Source organism: Scomber japonicus, chromosome 15, assembly GCF_027409825.1.
Source record: "Scomber japonicus isolate fScoJap1 chromosome 15, fScoJap1.pri, whole genome shotgun sequence".
Classification (NCBI taxonomy): Eukaryota; Metazoa; Chordata; class Actinopteri; order Scombriformes; family Scombridae; genus Scomber; species Scomber japonicus.
In genome coordinates, this window is record NC_070592.1 from 24,417,413 (window position 1) to 24,438,298 (window position 20,886).

The following is a 20,886-nucleotide window of genomic DNA, read 5'->3' on the forward strand; positions in this document are numbered from 1 at the left end:
TTGAAGCTTTAGGCACTAATTACAAAAAAAGTGCAGTTTATGTCAGTCAGAGGTTGCTGATGGTAAGAAGCATTTGTACAGGGCATTCTGGTCATTGTTGAACCCCCAGGAGCACATCATTATGGTAAAGACATTCACAGAGAGAGGCATAAGTTCATTTTCTGATTCTTGTAAACATGTTAAAAGAATGTCATTCATAGTTGCGAGGCAAATTCCGACTACAGCGAAAGCTTAAAAACTGTGAAAAAATTCCTGCTTTAAAGCCAATTTCAATCAGGGATTTTAAGTCACACGTGTGATGTGCCTACCTATTACATCTGCTGGCCTTAAGATCCATCTTAATGGAGTTATTTGCAAGGGCTTACATCATCATGTAGAATAAGCTTGACTGATCCTCTATTCAGTAGAGTAAATATGAATGATGAGACAATCACACATCCAAGGAGCCGACTCCTTTTCCCATAAAACAGCTGCTGTGCCCACAGTGCATATAGCTGTAATCAGAGAATGTGATTACATATGACCAGATATTCTGTGCTCAGAGGATATATACGCAATTACACACAAAAAAAAGAATCCTTAGATGACTGGATTGATTGTTGGAGACACCAACATTTCATAAAAATGTATTCTGGACAGCATGATCCCACATTTTGTAAAATATGTATTCCACACCTTATTGCTAGAGTGCTTGTTCTGGTGTAGCTAGGGTGACCTTTTTGGCTCAGCACCATGACTTCCACCCGAGCATGACTCCAAATGTGATGCTTAAGCTAGAATAAATAAAAAGAAATTAGCATATTTCCATAGCATGCTACTGCAGGAATCTATTCCACAAATAGCTAAGTAATAACTCTTGTCTTGGTGCTGTCCCTGTCATCCAATAATTGAATTGGTAGACAATGCCATGCTGCTGTCACAGCGTGGGGCTGGCAAAGAAGATAAGTGCAGTAATGTGGCTTTATACAGAAGCAACATGTCACAGCAGGTTGACAAAGCTGTACTGTGATAAATTAGAAACCAATGAAGAATGCCGCGTGAAATTTGCTTTTGGATATTTAAGTGGGGCTTTGCTTACTCTCTTGATAAGATCTTCATGTCAGCCACATCATCATGAAGCCCATTTGCCATCAATCTTAACACATTCCTTATTTTACCCAGAAAATTGGTCAGTCATTGTCTTAGCCCCTGTGGAAGAATCCATACCTTTATTCCAAAGCCTCAAACTTAATCTTTTGTTAATTATGAAACCAGATTTCGATTCAAGTATAGTCATTTGATGAAAATGCATATTAGTTGTCGCAACATTTCAGTCTGTTGATTACTGCTAGTTTTAGCTAAGTTTAAGCGAAGAAAAACAAGACATTTTAGTCTAGTCTTTGTCAGTAATTTAAATGATAATTATTTAGCATTTAGCATTTTGAGGCTATTGCTGTCATCATTGTTGCCAGTGAGTTTTTAATAAGGCACAGTTCCTACACCAATGTTGTTTTCTATCCCCAACTCTAACTCTGTCCGTCTTGCTAACCTAGCATTACCATAGAAACTTTGTTTGTTAAACTACTATTCACTGTTTGGCTTTAGCTTGAGGCAAGCAGTTAACATTTTTACTTTGGTGAAAATCTAAAAGAAGATTTAGATGATGACAGCCTGCTTTAGTCTAGCACTCATTCCTAACCATAGCAACACAAAGGATAGCTGAGTGAATGTAGCATCCAAATACAACAAATAAAATGTTTTGATAGCTTTTCTTAGTTTTCTTTTGTTTGTTTTGTTCCCACTTCTCAACTGTACATGAATTTACTCCACAAATCAATTTCCTTTGGACATTAGATAACATGACTGAACATTACTGGCAGGGACACAATGTTACTTACACGGTGCTGCTTATTGGTACAAGAGGTCAAGCTTTATCAGCCTCTGAGGAAGAGCTATCTGCTGGCAACAGAGGATGTTTTACTAATGAGGAGTCTATTTGTGATTCCACAGATGCATGCAGGTTCTTAGTTATTTGTCCGTATTTCACATAAGTTAAGTTTGTGAAAATTAAATACATTTTGTCATTGTTCTTGTTTACAAAGGTGACTTTTATTGCGGTTGTAGTATTGTTCTCTTGTGAAAAAAGGCTGTCCACAAATATTTTGTCATAGTTTTGTTGACCTGAATGTTTGATTCAAGCATTTCAGTGTGGTTTTATTAGAAATGCAGGCACAAGTTCACAATTCCAATAAAAAGTGTGTGTGTACAATACTAATTATTTACATAGCCTACATAACTGACATCCTGTTTCACAGATTCTGAGCATATGTTTCAATCACAGAATGCCTATGGAAATGTTACCATGCTTTGTGACAAGGACAAATGTTTGAAGTGTGTTTGAAGCACGGTCACTCATATCATTTTCTCTTTGTTGTTTTTCCCCCTGTTTTCCAGTTATACAATCTAGTGATATTTGTTTCCACTGTATTATTCATGCTATATTTATAATGTACAATACAATTAAATCTTTTGTTATGTCCTTTGCTTTTATGTTGATCTTACCATTACAATTAATTGGTCATAATTCAAGACAAGAGTCTATCAAGCCAGTGATGAAAACTGTTCTTTCTCATCTTCAATATGTGTCTGTTCTACAGGAGAGACGAAGTGTGATTCCACTACCTCTGTCTCTTCAGTTCCATGCAGTTAGCAGTATTTTCACTTTTACAAGATGAAAGCATCGATTTTATGTCTAAAATGTACTTTTCTAATCCTGTGATCAAATACAAACTGGAAATGGGTATGATGTGTACTTTTAAGTTTCCCTAAAATGTGCTTTTAAAGTATGTGTATTGGCCTATTTTTCAAGAACATAAAAACATTATTTAAATCTAATTTTAGTATTTGTCATGACTTATTAATGCTTCAAATAACATATCCTTTTTAAAAATTTCAATATAGCAAAGCCACAAAGCTTACTTTTGTCCATCAAAGGCAGATGCAAAGGCTCTTTTTATGACTCAAATCTATTTTACCAATGCAATCTGCTGAGCAAACAAGAGGCTTTAGTCGATAGGCCACTGCCGTTCAATATTCATAATAGTCTATAAAGGAGGCTTTAGAGGATCTGGGTGAATTGCATTGTGGATATTTGAAAGGCATTGGTTTTCAGTCTGTGCTCTGCTCACAGTAACTGGACTGTGTTCCCACTATGTTTCTGCACTGATATCCTATCATTGCCATTGCTTTGAAATATTTAGTTTAAAGATGAGTGTTATCTGCTATTGCTCATGATAAGTATCTTCTACAACCATTTACGTACATAATCCAACAGCCTCCTTAAGGCTGTTGTGAAGAAACAATCACAGGATAGTGATTGAATTTTTATTTCCTATAGTATACTTGTAGTAGATGATATGATAACATTTATTAACATTATTCAAAATGATTATACAATACTGTAAGATTAATGCGAGGGAATACTTTCTTTGCTCTTTAGGAATCTGTATATACAGCCTCTATGGCTCACTATCAGTATTTATGCAGCTACACATCAGTATTTATACAGTCTTAACAACAACAAGACAGCTAAGACTCAAATCTGTGGCTGGTCTTACAGAGAATGTTTGTTTACCCTTTAAAGTCCAAATTAGCTTAATTTTATCATAAAGCCAACAGTTTTGCAGCAGAAAGCACTCTCGCAACCCCTCAGAGAAAATCGTGTCTTGTTTTCCCTTTTTTCCTAATTCATTCTCTGCAGGGCTGCAATTGGTGTGACAGATTACACTGAGCGACAAACTCCCCTCTTGTTTCCCGCCACCCTAAGGCTAGAAACAATAAAGAACGATAAGCATTTGAATATTCAAACACAACCGTTTTCATCTGCTGCTTTGTTAAGATAATTTCCTCAAATGTTTATCTTGTGCAGAACGTGTGCGTGAGGTGAAATCTACCACACCTCTGAGCTGTGTGCAGACTGGCAAAAATAAATGTGAGAGAGAGAGAGAGAGAGACAGGAATCTAAACAGTGAGCACAGAAGTGAAGTGACTGTCACTGATTTTAAAATAAGAAAAAACATTGTAGCACACATATAATGAAATGGATATGGCACACACAAACTAGACCCTGAAACTATTAATTAGAACTTATGAGTTAACCACCAAGCCATAAGAATACCATCATTGCAATATTTGGAACATACTAAGCTGGGAAAACATGGTTAAATACAGAAGACTTTATCTCGTTTTCAAGGTATTAAGCCATATATCTCCTCCATCACTTACATTACATCAAAAACAAGCCAAACTACTAGAACAACAGCTAGAGAAGATTGTCTTACTCATAGAAGACAAAGTAGTTTTGGCCAATTTGCTTCCCCTGTCAGAGCCTCTCAAGATTGGAACAATTTACCACAACACATAAAAAACGGTGCCAGCAACCATTCATTCTTCACAACTTTAAAAGCCTGCTTCATTAGAAATCAAACTTGTGAACAGTAGAACAGTGAGGTGTTTTCGTGCTGTTTGTTGTCTCATTTGTCATTATTATGATTGTGTGTGTTTTTTTAGAGCTGCTTTGTACATAGTATCTGCACTTCACCAGGCCTATGATTGTGTTGTGATGCCATTTGTTGATTGTTGTCATGAATTTGTTGATTTTGTTTGTCTTAAGGGTGACTTGATTGTCTCTATGTGGTGCAAGCTCCACATATTTTCATTGTTTTTATTGATGATTGTATTTTCAGTGCTTTCATTCGTTTGTGCTTTCTGAAAAAATATAAGCATTTCTGGCTAACTCTGCTTAATATGCACTGTCCCTGTCAAATAATTCAAAACAAACAAACACACAAACAAAACACAGCAATGAAATGAATGAATTAAATGGAAATCACTTTTTTTCAGTCCTATACAGCTCAATATTGAGTAAAACTTGAGTATTTTTCAATCTTGACCTTATTTTCCCATCTTTTTGTGTCTAAGGGGCTAATGGGGAAAACAGGTTTTGAAATTGGTCCAATATTGAGCTGAAGTGCTTCAGCTTGCAGTTGTGAAAAGGACTGCAATGTAAACCAATGGGGCAACTGTGCTCTGTTAGCGTAAATCTACTGAAAGTACTTGTTTTTATCACTGACAGACTTATAACTGTTATTATAAGTATCTGACAAAGTTATGGAAAGGACCCTACGGGTTTGTTCTGAATTCACCAGAGTTCAGCTGACGAAATCAGCTAAGTATCCAGCCATCCATCCAACCTGCCTCCTCCTAATAAGGTAAAATCACCTTATTAAGTCACCTTATATTCATGTCAGATGAACTGAGTCACCTCCTTGGGCCATAATTACTAAGGCTGCTAACTGGCGTAACTGTAGGCCTGAATTTTAGACTCATACTATTTTTTTTCTTGTAAGGACCTGCTGGTGTAGCAGCTAGCTAATAATGCATAATACACCTTGAGGGTTGCCAGATAATTTGGTCAGATACTCACTCTTTAACTCTAAAATCTATCCCTTTTTGCAGAAAACACAACCTGGTAGTTGTGCATCAACTTTAACAGTTAAATTGACAAATGTCAGAAATTGTGAAGAAAAAAAATTGAGGGGACCATTCAGTAATACCTTGACATTCAAGCTACACCTATGGTTTGGATAATCTGGCTAAAATATTGGCTTGTTCACAATCCTTTGATTGTCTGTCCAATCCTGTACAATCCAGTTCAATCACATTACAATTGAGGTTTGGGCCACAGCACAAATAAAGCCAAAAATAAGACCCAAATTGTTAAAAACCAAAATGATCCTTTAATCCAAATACAGTGAAGCAAAAGTTTTTTCTCGTGTGACAAAAATTAATAACTGTCAGCAAATATCAAATTTCAAAGTGTGAATATGTTTTTAAAATCACAGTACAGTTTGATGTGCTAACTGACCTTATGATGAAATCACTGGAGTCAATGATGCTGCCATACTGAGACCCCTTTAGGTTTCCAGAGTTCCCCACGACGGAACAGGTCCTGCAGCGCTCAGGGCTGGCGTCCATGAAAAGCACCTCATCAGGGATGACTTGGAACAGCTCCTCCACCACTTCAGTGAAGTTGGCCGGCTGCCTCTCTGACTGCAACCACTGGTGACACAGCAGAGACAGGCCTCAGAGAGAGCTGCGGCTCCAGGCCCACTTTAAGTAGAAGTGATTGAACAAGGGCAGCGGAGCTCGAGACACCGAGCACATTTCTGAAATAACCTCAGGGGCAGCTTAGCTCCGTCTGCGGGGGCTTTTTTGGCCTAGCCTTTTTCTGGTGGCTTTGAACTCAGAGAGACAGCAAATAAATGTGGGAATGTGTGTACACTGTATACTGTTACATATTGTACTGTGGCAGCTGGAAACACAGGACGGATACAGAATGTTCCTTACATCAGATTTAATGGAGAATTTTAGAGCTTCATGGTCTAAATATATTTTGAAGGCTTTTCCACTATGCCAATACAATTTTGTGGAACTCATTTAACATTTTTCACTTTTATTTGCTAATGAAATGGTTGATATTAATGGACGATAACATAGTACTTACAGAAATAGAGCTTTAAATCATAAGACTATTGCTGTAATAGTATCAGCCCTTGTGCCATTGTACAACCTATATTAGACATATTTCACATTTAATGAGAAGCTCTCCTTTGCAGAAATTACATTTAGCCTTGTAGCACGTTACCTTTGACATCTCATTGGAAAAAAAGCTTGGGTACACCTGGAGGTCATGCCCTTACCTTGCCAAACCATCTGGCTGGCTACAGTTGATATATGACATTTGCTTCATCAAGCTCCCTGTGAGAAGCATTTGCTGAAATGAGTAGTGACAGGAGGCAACCTTGCAGTAATTTTTCTATTCTTGCCTCTAATTGGACATGGTGTGAAGTGAATGTGGGAGTACCTAAGGCTCTGGATGCCTTCCAGATAAAGGTAGGATAATTGTGTGACATCAATTTTGTAAATAGGCTTTTCTAATTTAGATAACTAATCTAATAATGGAATGTACAGAAAGTACAGTATATATTGGCTTTACAGAACTGAAATAATTATGGTATGTAATTAGCAATATAGATGATAAACTGTAAATGACAAGAAAGTGCATTTAAAGAAGAAATCCTTCATAAAACACTTTACCAGCTATTGTATCTGGTGATTTGGGGTTCATTTGTTATATCTGGTGTACTTTATGATCCCTGAAGACGACTGGCCAAATGCAGGTGGCATAACATCCATTAAGATATTTCCCATGGAGTTTAAACTCAGTTTTAGCTACACCAACAGGGAATATTATGTTTTTGTGTCACTCACTCAGGATGTTAGAGTTTCTTTTTAGAACAGCCATTTAACACTGACACTGAGTGCTCTTACAGGTGACAATACCCATCATAGGAGAGACTGAGATAGCGAATTTTAGCAAAACACTGCAGTGTCAGGTAGCAGTGTAGAAGTGAAAACTAGAGTAAAGTTAGCTTGGCACTGGAAATTCATTCACTTCTTTTTCTATCTATAAAGACTGACGATGCATGAATGTATTAGTATTAGTTCTAATTGGCAAGGCAGATGAATTTACAGTCTTCATTATCTATGTTAGGATGACTATTAATATATTGTTCAGTCATTAAGGTGATAGTACAACACGTTGGTATTGTACTTCAATTAAATTGGGGGTTTTGTAAGCCCCAAAAACTACACTTCCCATGATGATTCTCAATAGTGCTTTTTGTTGAACCCTCCCTAATTTTCAAAGTCAGTCCCCTCGAGTTAAAAATTTGCAGTCTCAAGGCCAAACTGAGTTGACCCTGATAACATCACCAGGGTGTTGGGGCTTAGTATACCAACTGTTCAGTGTTTTGGGAAATATCCTGGAGTATGAAGCTAGAGTAAGGTAGCGATTAGGTTAGCTTTGTGTAAAGACAGGAAGCAGGTGTAAACAGCTAGACAGCTTTTCAAAAGGCAAATATAGCATGTCTATCAGCAGAACTCTTACTAACAATCAGTACTTAGTTTGTTTAATCTGTACAATTCTGGAGTCTTGATTCCACCATGAGGTTATACAGCAACAAGTGGAGAGCACACCAATCCCTGACATTGTATTGGCTTGTAAACCACTACTTGCAATTTTTACTGTACATTTTGATTTGTTTGTGATTTGTCAGCTTTAGAGATGTTGGTAGGTGTATTTTAGCAAAGATTAATAGCTATGATCATAACCTGCTTTGTATTTATCATACATACATCTTATCATCTAACTCAATCAGCAAAAAAGGTAATAATCTTATTTCCTAAAACATAAAACTGTTCCTATATGAATGATCTAGAGTTTTGACCAAGCTGCTAACCAGAGATATGTTGTCCTGATATAACTGTCAGCCAATCAGAATTGTGCATGGCCACAATAAACACATAGAATATATACTGTAGTAGCAACTGAATTGTCAAATAGAATGTCAAATTAACTTTACTCCAGTCACGTGTAACATACAGGCCATTTCAAAATGTCCATACCTTTTCTCTAAGGTGTTCAAGAAAGGCAGACATTATGGGAATATAGGATATCAGTAACTGAACATCTACTGAAACTAGATGATGCAGGCACAGAAGTGGGTGTATCATTTGTGTATTGTTCATCATACATGAATGTCTTCCACTAGTTCGAGAGTATAGAAGAGTGAATTTATCCTTTAACAGGCGCCTACAGTTGGCCATCTGGTATTGGAACTGTCAGTAAAACTATGTTGTATAAATGTAGCCAAGGCACATACTCGTGGAAGGACGAATCTGGTTTGCATAATGTTTGCATCAGTTTTGCATTATTCCTAGAGGGATGACGGGGACAGATTGCAGAGGGATTTTAAGTGAGTAAAAGGTCATGGTATCACATATATACAGTCAAGCTACGATGGAAAATCTCTGTCTTTTCAGAGGTAGTTTTTAGGAGAAACGGTGTGACAAAACAACAATTTCCATATTCAGCATGTTAAATGTGAACAAATTGTGCGTGGGAGTTTGCTTCACAACTTGATCCTGCTGAATATCCCTTGGATTTGAAACAATCAATGTGGCGAAAACAAACTCTTCTTGGGAGCATTACAGCAGTGTGTGATCTCTGTTCTTTATTCATCATCTTACTTTTTAGCACCTCATCTGCTCTCAGTGTTTGTTTTTTATCCTCCAATCCTCTGTAGGATAGCATCCCAAATCCCCCCTAAACACATCCCCTGAATATTACCTGCCACCATTTAAAGGTTTCATCAGAGAGGACGCTGTTCTCCCTGGTCATCAGAGGGTGGATGGACTGATTGAAGTGCTCAGTGAACCAGGGGTCGTCCTCCAGCTCTGTCATGCACTGTTGACAGGCACATAGCCCTTTGGAGAAAAAGTTGTCTGACAAGTGGAGGGCTTGCTTGAAGAAATAGAACGACGGGTCCCGGAAAGTGTAGCTGAACAGGAACGTCGTAAATGTAATGACACAAAACAACAGAGCAAAAGTCCTGAATTTCCTCCGCTTGGGTAGAGACATGTTGTCGCAGTCAGTATCAGTTGGCTGGGAACTTTGGGAGTGCAACGGACAAAAATAGCATCATGATAAATCTAGAGAGCTGAAGGTGTGGGAAAAAAGCAACCCTGTTGACTGCATGGTGCACGTGGCTCAAATATATGGTGGCAGTTGACTGAGTTCACTCTGTTGCTCTTATTTTTCAGACGACACAGCATTAGGGTTATGAATGTCCTCAATAAAATCCATCAATGTGGTTTTGTTGTGGATTCACTGCCTTCATCTACACCAAAGGAAGATAAATCCACTGTGAGGTTCTTTCAGCTTGATGTCTTCTGGTTAATCAGGTTGAGTCAGTTTACTGACGGCTTAGATGTTGACTCTGTGAGGTCAGTGACTGCTGTGTCATCCATTCTTTAATGATCCACCTGAAAGACAAACAAAGGACATGTTTTTTTAAACGTATTTGAAAAGTTTTGGGAAAAACAGCCCATGAACCTTTCATAATTTAAAACTCTAAGTATAAAAGGAAGGGCATATTTTAGCACTGCTCAATGTTCTCATGATTCCCCAGTACTAATAGTTCCAGGATGAAACTGTCTATGTTTCTGCAACATCACACCATCATATTCTGTGCATGAGTTTAGAGGCTGTTTCATTTACTGTGTTTTGTTTATCACCCAGTTTATCACTGATACTGCCAGATTACACATGTTGCGTCGTATTTCTCTCAGCTCTTAAAAAGACCATCAAACACCAAGAAAATGACTCAATTGATTGTAGAAATTACATTTCTCCTTGAACAAACAGTATCTGGCTTTAATCACCATCCTATCCCACTGTTAAGACTATGTCGATAGCTGGAATCAACTTCAGTTAACTAAGATAAAATGTAAGTACAAACACACAAATTATTGACAAACTGGGAAAACATCTAAACAAGTCATTGATCGTTTGATACATTCACACAATCACATTTAGAAAGTTCTTTGAAGGTCTTTCCGCCACTTTATATCCAAACTGGATTTCTAAAAGAGCTTTTCCACCACCAGGCTCTATACCTTTGTATGAACCATGTACAGCCTAAAGTTAGTCACATGCTGGTGACAGAATTCCCAGAATAAAATAGAGAAAGGGAGTGGTTTTTTTTCAGACCCCGTCTTTTCATGACTGACAAAGCAGGCAGACCTCCTGGGGCTTCGTTTTCAACATGAAAAGGCCACCTCTGCTTTTAAACAGGGCCCGTGTTTCATACCGATGTGCAGCTGTGTTTAGGATTCCACAAATAGTTCTATATTTAGCTAACAGCAGATCCACGCTGGAGATAAAGTACTATCATCACCACACAGAGTGAGAAATGTATCTGAAAAATGAACCCAAGTAACACACTACCTGCCCCTTGCTCTTCACAATTCCTGAGTGAGCCGTCCATATAGAAGATTTGTGGGAAACTCCATTACGGAGAGAGAAAAGCTGCGGGTCTTTCCTGATTAGAAATTGATCAGGTCATTCAAATTCCACCCTGGAGGGAAGCAAAGAGGATTGGGTTTAAGACTGGGCTGAGAAAGACTATGCAGTGACACAGCTTGCCTGTTGATTTCATTCTCCCTATCAGAGCAGAAAAACAAACTGTACAGCCGTTTATAAGCGGCACTGACACAGACCAATGCACAGGAAGGCTTATAAGTGATCCTGTCTGGTGTTTGGAGCTCCGTAACTCACAGAGGACTGGGGATTTGCATACAGCCCAAGGTTGGTTATTGTCTAAGGCAGCAAGTTTGACAAGGATACCTGGGGACACTTCTAATAGGCACTTCAATGAACAGGCCGACTTCTATAAAAGAGGCTGTTGACTCCACTCAGTTTGAGGCCCCCTGCCATTAAGAATCCTGATAGATGAGAGAGCGAGCGGAATATATTCTCAAACAGGTGGCGACTCTCCGCTTTTGACAACACACCGGCCATCATCTCATTCCGCTGACCTTGTCCGACTGAAGGCTGGCAACCCTGCACTGATCAAAGTTCGCCAAGCTGAGACAGCAAAGCGTCTGTTCACACTTCAGAGGGGAGGGAGACAAGGAGAGAGAGAGGTGGTGGGGTGGGTGTGAGAGGGGGTGGAGGGCGGCAAGAAAAGCAGCAGGGGAAGGGGGAAAAAAAGTGTGCGAGCTGTGATTTTCACCCTAATCTTCAGTTGTGAGAAGTCATCAACTTTGTGAGATGTAGTTACAGTGAAGTGTTTTCAGATTCTGGTCTGTGGAAATTGTTTTTCTTGCCGGCTTACCTCTGCTACTTGCGAGCAATTTAAGAAATCAAAATACTTCAGTTTTGATGACTCCCATGTATTACAGTCTTGGAAAAAGGTATCTAAGCTGAACTGAAAGAGGGTGCTTGCTTGAGGAGAAGTTAACCCTCTCAGATAACCTTAACATTTCATGTGTGTCATGTATTCATAGATTTTTACATTTTATATATATATACTGTACAAGTCTAATTAAAAGATTCTTCCTTGAAACAACAATGCCGTGTGTGTGCTGTTTAATGGTTTTTAATGAACAGCATCTCCAATAAGCCCTTGATCATCACAAGTTAAAAGCCACGTTTCAACAGAGGAGTGGAGCACTACTCTGTGTAAGCCACTATGTATTATATTCTGCCTTTCATGCTGAATATATTTTGTATGTCTGAGTTTTGAATGCTGAGCCACGTCTAAGATGATGCCCTGTCATGATAGACAATAACGTTTCTGAATCTGACAGAGGAGGCATGTCCATGAGCCAATCAAGGGCTATACTGACATATCTGCACTAACAGTAGAACAGAGAGGACTGAAGTTTTCAAGCTCTTTCCGTAAGTGTCCTGTCATTTCTGAATAAAGCCCAAAGAAACATTTACAATATGTAACAGACGCCTACTTTTCTAAATGGCTAAAAGCCATCACATTAGCAATTAAATAATGAAAGCAAATGTTGCATATTCTATTTCTTAAAGGAGCTTTGAAGAGATCCTAATGTAAAACTAAACTTGCCTGACAGCCCAATTTCTTAATTTGAACAATATTGCACCAATGCTAGGAATAAGGAAAGCTGATGCTCTGCTATCATCAACATTCAATAACTGAAACTGCACCAGACGGTATGAATAAGATGAGATGTTAAAGGCAACAGAGATGAAATCCAGTGGGATTTTCTGTGAAATTTCTCCTCCACAACTAATAATATCACTCAGAGAATAAAAAATGAAAAAGCTCCAGATTTTACTTTTGATGGCATCACATGAGTCTTCATGCTCTAGACCGGCTTTGGTGGGGAGTATTTTATTTTCACAGATATTGACTTTCAGGCAGTACTTTATTTTAATAAAAAAGGGGAGACATGGTTATGTTTTTAAAGCGCATAAAGAGGTTTCAAGGGACATTGAGAGATTGCACAGTGCTTCCAGGGTCTTCCCGCATGATTAAAATAAATGAAGAAATAGTCGTGATGTCAGTTCACGGATATGAACACAATACTGGGTCAGATCAAGTTAATTAAAATGAAGGTTGATAGTATGAAAAAGACACAATATGATCACCTTCACCTTTTATGCTCTATATTTTGTGAAAAGAGTTTTACTGTGAAATAAATGGTTTGACAAATTTAACTGAGGATTTATGGTTCTTGGAAGGCTGGAAGCATGACCAGCGTGACACCTGGTTTTACAAAATCCTTTTAAAATCAGGCAGTTACAATGGGAGATGCATGGTGGTCAAATTTAAAATGCTGTTGTTTATCTAGCTCCTGACATTTTGAAGGTGAGATTTTTGCCCAAAGGCAACAGGCTATTTATATATTTTTGACTGGTATAGAGAATGTGTTTTGCTTGCTCTTGCTGTTTACACATCCTGATTTGCATATGTGACCAGCGTCCTCAAACAGGTCACCAACCTTCAACTTCTAAAAAAACCCCATGACAATCCATGGTGACTATTTACTGTTGTTTTAATCAGTATTAGGCTACAGGAAAAAAAACTGGTGATTTTCTAAATGTTTCTTACTGTCAGTAAATCCCATTAAAAAATGGACTACATCAACAATGAATTCATCCCACTTGTAAGTATTGTCAAGTCAAATCCTCTGTTCCATTGTTCAAAATCTATTAAAAACACATCAATGAGCCCCACAGTTTCACTGGCTGACACATTCCTTTAACACAATCTACGTGGGCACTGTAGTTTATTTTCAGTCAATCCCAAATATACCATCCTCCTGCAAAAATCCTCACTAGTGCATCAGATATGTATTCATCCATCCTTTTTTCAAACTAGCCCTCAACAAATGTACTATTTATTCTTGTTTGAGTGATGTTAATTAAACACTACTGTGCCCTGGAGTTTGAGGTATATGTTTGGAAGACTGTTTTTAAAGATAAAAATCTTAAGAAGCATTAAATGGATTAAGACAGTCACATAAAGGCTGGGGAAGTCAGAAAGTATTAGGAGACAGACTAATGCTTTGTTCTGTAGTTTTGATATTTTCATGGGATTTTATTAGGCTACAGTAAGACAAAGTATACCAATATATGAAAACACTAGCCTTATCCATTAAATTCATTAAAAAAGACCAAGGTAACACTGTGCCAACACTGAGTGAATACTATAGACAGTGTGCTAATCACAGCAGTCAACGGCCTCGAACTAAACTCTATCTTTGGCTTGAGAAAAAAAACTCAGAGGTGACATTTTGGCTTTTACTTTGGTTTGCCTTTCACACTCATATTGGATGTGTTTGTCTGTGCAGCATCTGTTAACTACATTTTACAGAAACATAGTGAACCCAACTACTGCTCTGTGACATTTTCAGAATTAAAGGATGATCCGCTTGAGGGCATGCCACATCATTTGATTGCTGTACATCCAAGTGTTAGACACACTATATAGGATGATGGACTGGGATGAAATGAAGCATCTTATGACTGTAAATGTTAGAGGTGCTTTGTTTATCTGGCTTGTGTGAATTATTGCGGCAAAGGGCACGTTGCTACATGGCAACATATATTCATCACTGATCTTTCCGTTTACATCATCCTCATCTTTTATGCCCTTGTTGCTGTTAGTTTTACTGTTATTAACTTAACGCTAATGGACCTTTATCCTGGCTCAGCAGCTGATGTTTCTAAATGTATTATAGCAAAATTGTATTATGCACTCACACACTCGCTCATTGCATTTCCACTGATTACTGCGAACTCTTATTTGTCATGTCCTTCACACCCGTCCATGTACCTGCACTTGCCTAGGGCAATAAAGTTTCCCCGGTGTGTTAACTCCCTCTGCGGCTGCCTTATTCATTTCAGCCTGATGTCACAGAATACAGGCACAGAGCAGTGCAGTCTGAGATGAACCTTCATACTATGAGTCTGAGCCATTTCCTCAGCTCAGGCTCACCGGTTTAAACCCTTTCACCTACAGTTTTCTCCTTCCCCCCCTTAAATAGCTGTAATTTCTAAAATATAATCTCATTCTGTGTTGCCTGACAGTGCCATATACATTCTGTATCACCTTATTTAAGCTCCTCATTGAAGCTATATGATGCTTACACTGTGTGGAATATTCACAATAAGACTTATATCGCATCAGTTTGGGCAATGTTTAACATTCATAGCTGGGTGGTTCTACAGTATGTCTGTGATCTTCTGTGAAGAATTTTTAAAAGGCAGTCTGACATTTTGGGAAATACTCCTATTTTGCTTTGTTGCTGAGAGTCAGGCTACAGTACATGAGGAGAATGATACCAGATTCGTGTTTGCCCATTAAATATAAAGCAACAACCAGGAAAGAGCTAGCTTAGCTTAACCTAGGTAATGGAAGCAGGGAGAAACAGCTAACCTAGGTAGGTTCTGTTCAGGTTTACCATCTTTGAAAAGCAGATCTTGTTGTTTTTTTGCTTTGGTTTTGTATGAATTAAACAAAAAGATGTAAAATATTGGTTATTAAGTTTAAGTGATGCTAGTACGCAGATTTGTTTTAACCTTTGGAGGGAGCTTGGCTAGTTGTTTCTCCTCTGGTTTTAGCGTCACATTTAATGGGCTTGGTATGAGATTGGTATCAGTCTTCCCATTTTAAAAGTGAGCAATGAAAGTAAATAAGTGAATTTTCCAAATGTCAAACTATTCTTTTATATTGTAAGAAATCTGCTAAATTAAAAGATGGCTCCAGGCAATAAAGCAAAATCGAAAAAGAACAAACAAGGATATGGGAATGAAATGAACACATAAGCTTCTTGCACAAATAATGCCATGAAACCTAACAGGAGAAGAAAAATGGGGCAAGGCCAGATGTACACGTGCCCAGCGGTAAACGCTCATTTTCAGGAACATGGTGTATAAGGAGATGTTTTCATCTGATGCCAATATTCTTAACAAGTTTACGTGACAAATCACCCGCAAAAGCAAGGCAAGGCAACTGTAAACAAGTGGTCGATTGATCAGCAGAGTCTTGTAATTGCTCTCTCCATGTAACGCTGTCTTTCATCAGATAGACATAAACCTTTACGTCCTTGTCCCTGCAATGATCCTGCCACTCACAACACAGCTGTACCAGATCGTGTTCTCTTTAATGTATCTACATGGTTGGAATGACAATAAAAAATCCTTGATCCTTAATTTTCCCTGAAATGTTATGACATCTTGAGGGAAATTGGGAAATCGGTGGTACAGATTTTTCCCTGAATATCAATGCCTACTTCCAGTCACACATAACCCCATGTGGGAAATGTTCCTGAGCATTCCAGCTATGGACTGCATGTGTGAAAGGGGTTATATAATACTAGATATGCTTACAGGGGCACAGTTTGTATAAACCGATTGCTTTTCACAGCCCAGTATCAGCCCATCTGATGATTTTCAGATTGGAATAGCCCCCGATGTAGTAAAACCAAACTCAGGTAAAGGTAGCTGCAGCTTCTGCCTTCCCCTGAAAATTGGTTTTGATGTTTACCCTCACATGGAAAATCTCCAACCATTTTGCATGCAGTCAAATGTTTTTTTCCTGCACTTCGACTGATAGCAAGGTGGAAGGAATGTAAAGTAGCTCTGATTATTGATGTGTCTTGTCAGGCACGTTCCCCGTCCAAAATGAGACGTCTGTCCCATTAATCATTAACAAAGCGTAAGATGCGGGATGCCTCCAATGAAATGAGATGGGTATTCCATTTGCACATTTGTCAATATAGAATATGTGTTTCCATGATGATGAGGAGTTTTTCCACCCGTTTCCTATGTTTTTATCACTCGTTTTTGATTAGGGCATTTTGCATGCAGATAAATGTCTTTCCTGCATTTCCACTGATAGGAAGATGCAGCCAGAAAGAGAATGTAAAACAGCCCTCAGTATTAATGTGTTTTGTATAGGAAGTTCTCCATCCAAAAGAAGATTTCTGTCCTATTAATCATGAGCACTGGGGAAGGTGTGGGAGGCCCCCAATGAAATATACCAGTTAATTTGCATTTTTGTCAGCATAAATATGTCTACTATGATGCTGCTGATTTCTTTATGTCCTGTGTTTTTGATCATGGAAGGCTTTTTTGCAGCAGCGTTACATCAGATGGATATACTTTCTTCTGGCATTTATCTTTATGAAAATGTGAGCCACAGATCAGAGGCGGGAGAGGCATGTTTAGTAAAGAATGACTACACATGGCAACAGAATAGCTTACAGTGGGGAAGAATCTTCTGAGGATTGCAGAGATTTGGCACACATTACAGTACAGTAGGAAGCACGTTTCAAACACAGTCTTTTCCAAGTGCAAGTTGTTTCTACTCTACTGCATGGTGCAATGATGCTGCTGTCTTTGTTTAATTTCTGAAACTCTTTAGACATCATGCAGAATGGCAGATCTGCCACTTTGTTACATCAACACGACTGATTTTTTTTTTGTTGCTTTTGTTGATTTCTCATTCAGTGTGTCAGTCAGATCCACTGAGAAGTTCAGTCTATCTCTGATCTTGTTCCAGATCCACTTCTGCATTTGGAAAAATTCCACTTCTGTCAAGAAAAACATGAAAAGCATGCTGTCCTCTCCAGAGAATAAGCACTGGTTGCTTGTACAAACTTAAAAGAACCTATGTTTATGTTCAGCACCAAAGCACAGCAGTAAGTGGTGGTGGTGTGCTGCCCTAATAGCTCCTTGAAAATTAAGCATGTGAGGTCTGTGGTGTCTCCAGTACCAAGACCTATTTATGGTTTCCTTCAACTATAACCACACTATTTCTCTATTACTTACATCAAACTGTTTTAGTCACCTAAAATTCATCAAACTTTAAAGAATGACAGATTAGAAAAAAACATGGATTTTTCCAACGCACAACTTACCCATTTTTGTTGACCTTCAGCTGGCCTAGTGAGTTCTTCAGGTTCTCCACAATATGTTACTGCAAAATCAAAAGGAACTCACTGTAACTGGCAGCAGAATACATTTAAAAGTTGGTCCATGAAGCAACTGAAACCAAATCTGAACGCTCCATTCCTGCTTAGTCATTCTCAATAATTGGGTTGTTTTCAGCTACCCTTATCTTGTGTTATCGGTGTTGCCATTAAACTAATAATGGTTTACATTCCTCAGTTATCATCATGGGAGTGGACATTAAGTGCCTGCCTGTATCACTTAGTTTCACATAGCATTTGATATTAAACACCCAATGTGTGCCTTTCACAAAAGCAGACTCTGCACAGACAGCTGTTTATTGCAAACACCCAATGTGTGCCTTTGCAATAAACAGCTGTCCATGCAGAGTCTGCTTTGTGATTGGTTGATACTTTTATTTGGTGTGAGAAATTCAGAACAATCAACATCATTGTGAAAAAAAAAACGTTGCTTTTCCGCTGGGTACTATCCTTGTTCTGTGTGAAAGACAAAAACAACTTATAAATAAATGGATTATGAATTAATGCATGAAAAAACACCCCCGCTGTGTAAAGGTCTTAACCCTCTACTAACATTTACAGTCAGTCCATGACCAGTAGACCATGATACTTTTTCTATGCAGGGAACTTACTGTATGATCAATACAAATGACCCACCAACGATACCAACCTATTGGCATCTCCACAGTGAAGGAATCTGAGTTGTAATATACAAAAGATATGCCTAACTATGTTGTCATATTAATATTGGATCATGTAATGTAAAAGAGTTGCTGATAATTACTCAAACCGCTGACAATATACAATCCACTCTGCACTTCTGAGCAGCTGTCAGCCACTTTAGCTAATCAATTTGATTTGCTACTTCTTATGGTTTTGTACCAACAGGATTCATCAACATCCCCCATATAAAAACCATAGGAACTTTTGCATATCAATGATAATCAATGACCGCACCAGAGCGACAGCTGCAAAGTGACCAAAACATTCTGTATTTATAGTGCGTGTTGTTTCACTGAGGTAATTTGTAAATTGAGATAGACTGAGTGTTATTTGGCACTAAACCGACAATAACGTCACATACTGGCATAATATCTGACCACAGTGATTGATGACACTGGGTACGTTACAGACTCAGTGGTTGGTCATCTTGGATAGATCTGACTGCCTAGAGAGGACATGCTGTGTTCAGTGCGACAAATCTGCAGAAATTAGAGCATCGTTCTTCTCCAAAATTATACACAGATATGAATTTCAAATATATTCAGACAGAGAAAAACCCAAATAACTATTAGGTGATAAACAAAACTGCTGCATATTGGCAGCTACCTATCTGGCCTCTTTCCATAAGCTGAGGAACATTCATTGAAATGCCACCGGACTAAACATTGATTGTTCTTTTTTGTGTTCTTACTGTTGTTTGTTTGCTTGTTGATTAATTGATTGTCATGTTTGAGTTGCATGGCCTACTTATTAGTACTTATAACTAATAGTTATTTCTTTAATTACTGTTAACATTTGTTTATTGTTTAGAGATATTGATTCAACTTGCTCAGAGTGGGTTCAAAATTGGACTTCATTATCTCCCTTAATGGAATGGGTTTGGAGTATTTGGGAAGCTTGCAGACTGCACTTTGGTATCTAGTTTTACCAAGGTGGTATTAGTCCTGAGGTACATACTTCATACATCAATATGTTTGAGCTGTTAGACAAGTAATTTCAATCCCACTGTTTTCACAAAGCAGACCCTTCCAAACACAAGAGAGAGTGTGCCAGTGTGACAGCATGACAGTCAGCAGAGACATTGGATGCCATACCGACTGCTTTGTGGAGAAAAGGACTGGTGCTACACAACCATGTAAAAGAACACTTAGCATCAGATAGAATAAAGGTATGTTGAGATGTCAAGTTGTCTTTGTGAATGTCTATGACGTTAACAGACAGATTCTAGGCATGCAAATGTTGCTGTTGAAAGTAGGGCTGGCAAAACAGGCTGTAGGGTATGCACATCCAAAAACTTTTACAGGTGCTGGATCAAAAATCAACTGAAGGCAAAAACCAGAAAGAGGATTTGCACACTGTATTAACAGCTCCCTGCAACTTTAATGACAAAAGCAACATTTTGATCTCACAGATCTTCGTCAGGCATTGTCAAATCACCATCACAAATCAAGACGAGATTATACAGAATGTACCTATAGGCTATAGACACAGGTACATTCATTACACAGGTGATGGTTTCTGCATGATTGAGAGTCAAGCTGCTATCAAATTTGACCAATTAGAAGTAGAGCTGGACAATACTGTCTGAAAGTAGGGCTGATATTGTATCAGTATCCTTATATGAGTCTAGATGTCTTTGATGGTGGATGTTGTAATACAGTGGTTGACGGGCAACAAAAAGCAGCCTGGGAGTTTGCTTTCAAGCAACTTTGATACATCAAATTCAAACTGACACAACATGTTTGTATCAAACCTCTGCTTCTCTGACTCTGCACCTGGATTTTCCAGATGACCAATAATTAGTTCTATTACTGAATCTATGCTTCAATGACTTTTAAACTCTTTTCTTCAGTGGCACTGGCTGGTTGTCACACATACCTGTCTCCATAGGGGTCCCTACAAAGACTTCCTCAAAACTTTCCCTGTCTGAATCAGGTCCATCTGTTTGTTAAAAATGCATAAAACAGACAGATCATTTGGACTGTGTTACATGTACATGAGTATCAAATATAGTTGTTTCCATTAAACTGACACACAACACTTGAGTGAAATTTAGCATAAGCTCCTCTAAACTTTTGTGCACTGAGTCTGACAAGTTCAACCTTAGAAATAGTCAAACCTGCAGTGGGTCTCGGGCACTGGAAACCCCAAGGTTAACAAAAACATTTTGTCCTTTAGTCAGTTCATTTAGCTAGTTCACAGCACATAGCTTGAGCATGACAAAGCACCTGCTCCCTGCTCACTCCTCTTTGATGTTTCTGCCCA

General features: G+C 38.4%; 1 protein-coding gene across 1 annotated transcript in view; it reads right to left on the reverse strand.

The window, feature by feature from the left end:
- Window positions 1–17,876, reverse strand: part of LOC128373988 (CMP-N-acetylneuraminate-beta-galactosamide-alpha-2,3-sialyltransferase 1-like) — a 31,341-nt gene extending 13,465 nt beyond the window's left edge. Inside the window, exons 1-3 of the mRNA XM_053334189.1 lie at window positions 17,848–17,876; window positions 9,233–9,927; window positions 5,906–6,099 (exon numbers count right to left, since the gene is read on the reverse strand). Coding sequence (XP_053190164.1) covers window positions 5,906–6,099; window positions 9,233–9,523 — 485 coding nt within the window. The 5' untranslated portion in view covers window positions 9,524–9,927; window positions 17,848–17,876. The remainder of the gene's footprint in view (window positions 1–5,905; window positions 6,100–9,232; window positions 9,928–17,847) is intronic.
- Window positions 17,877–20,886: the final 3,010 nt, after the last annotated feature.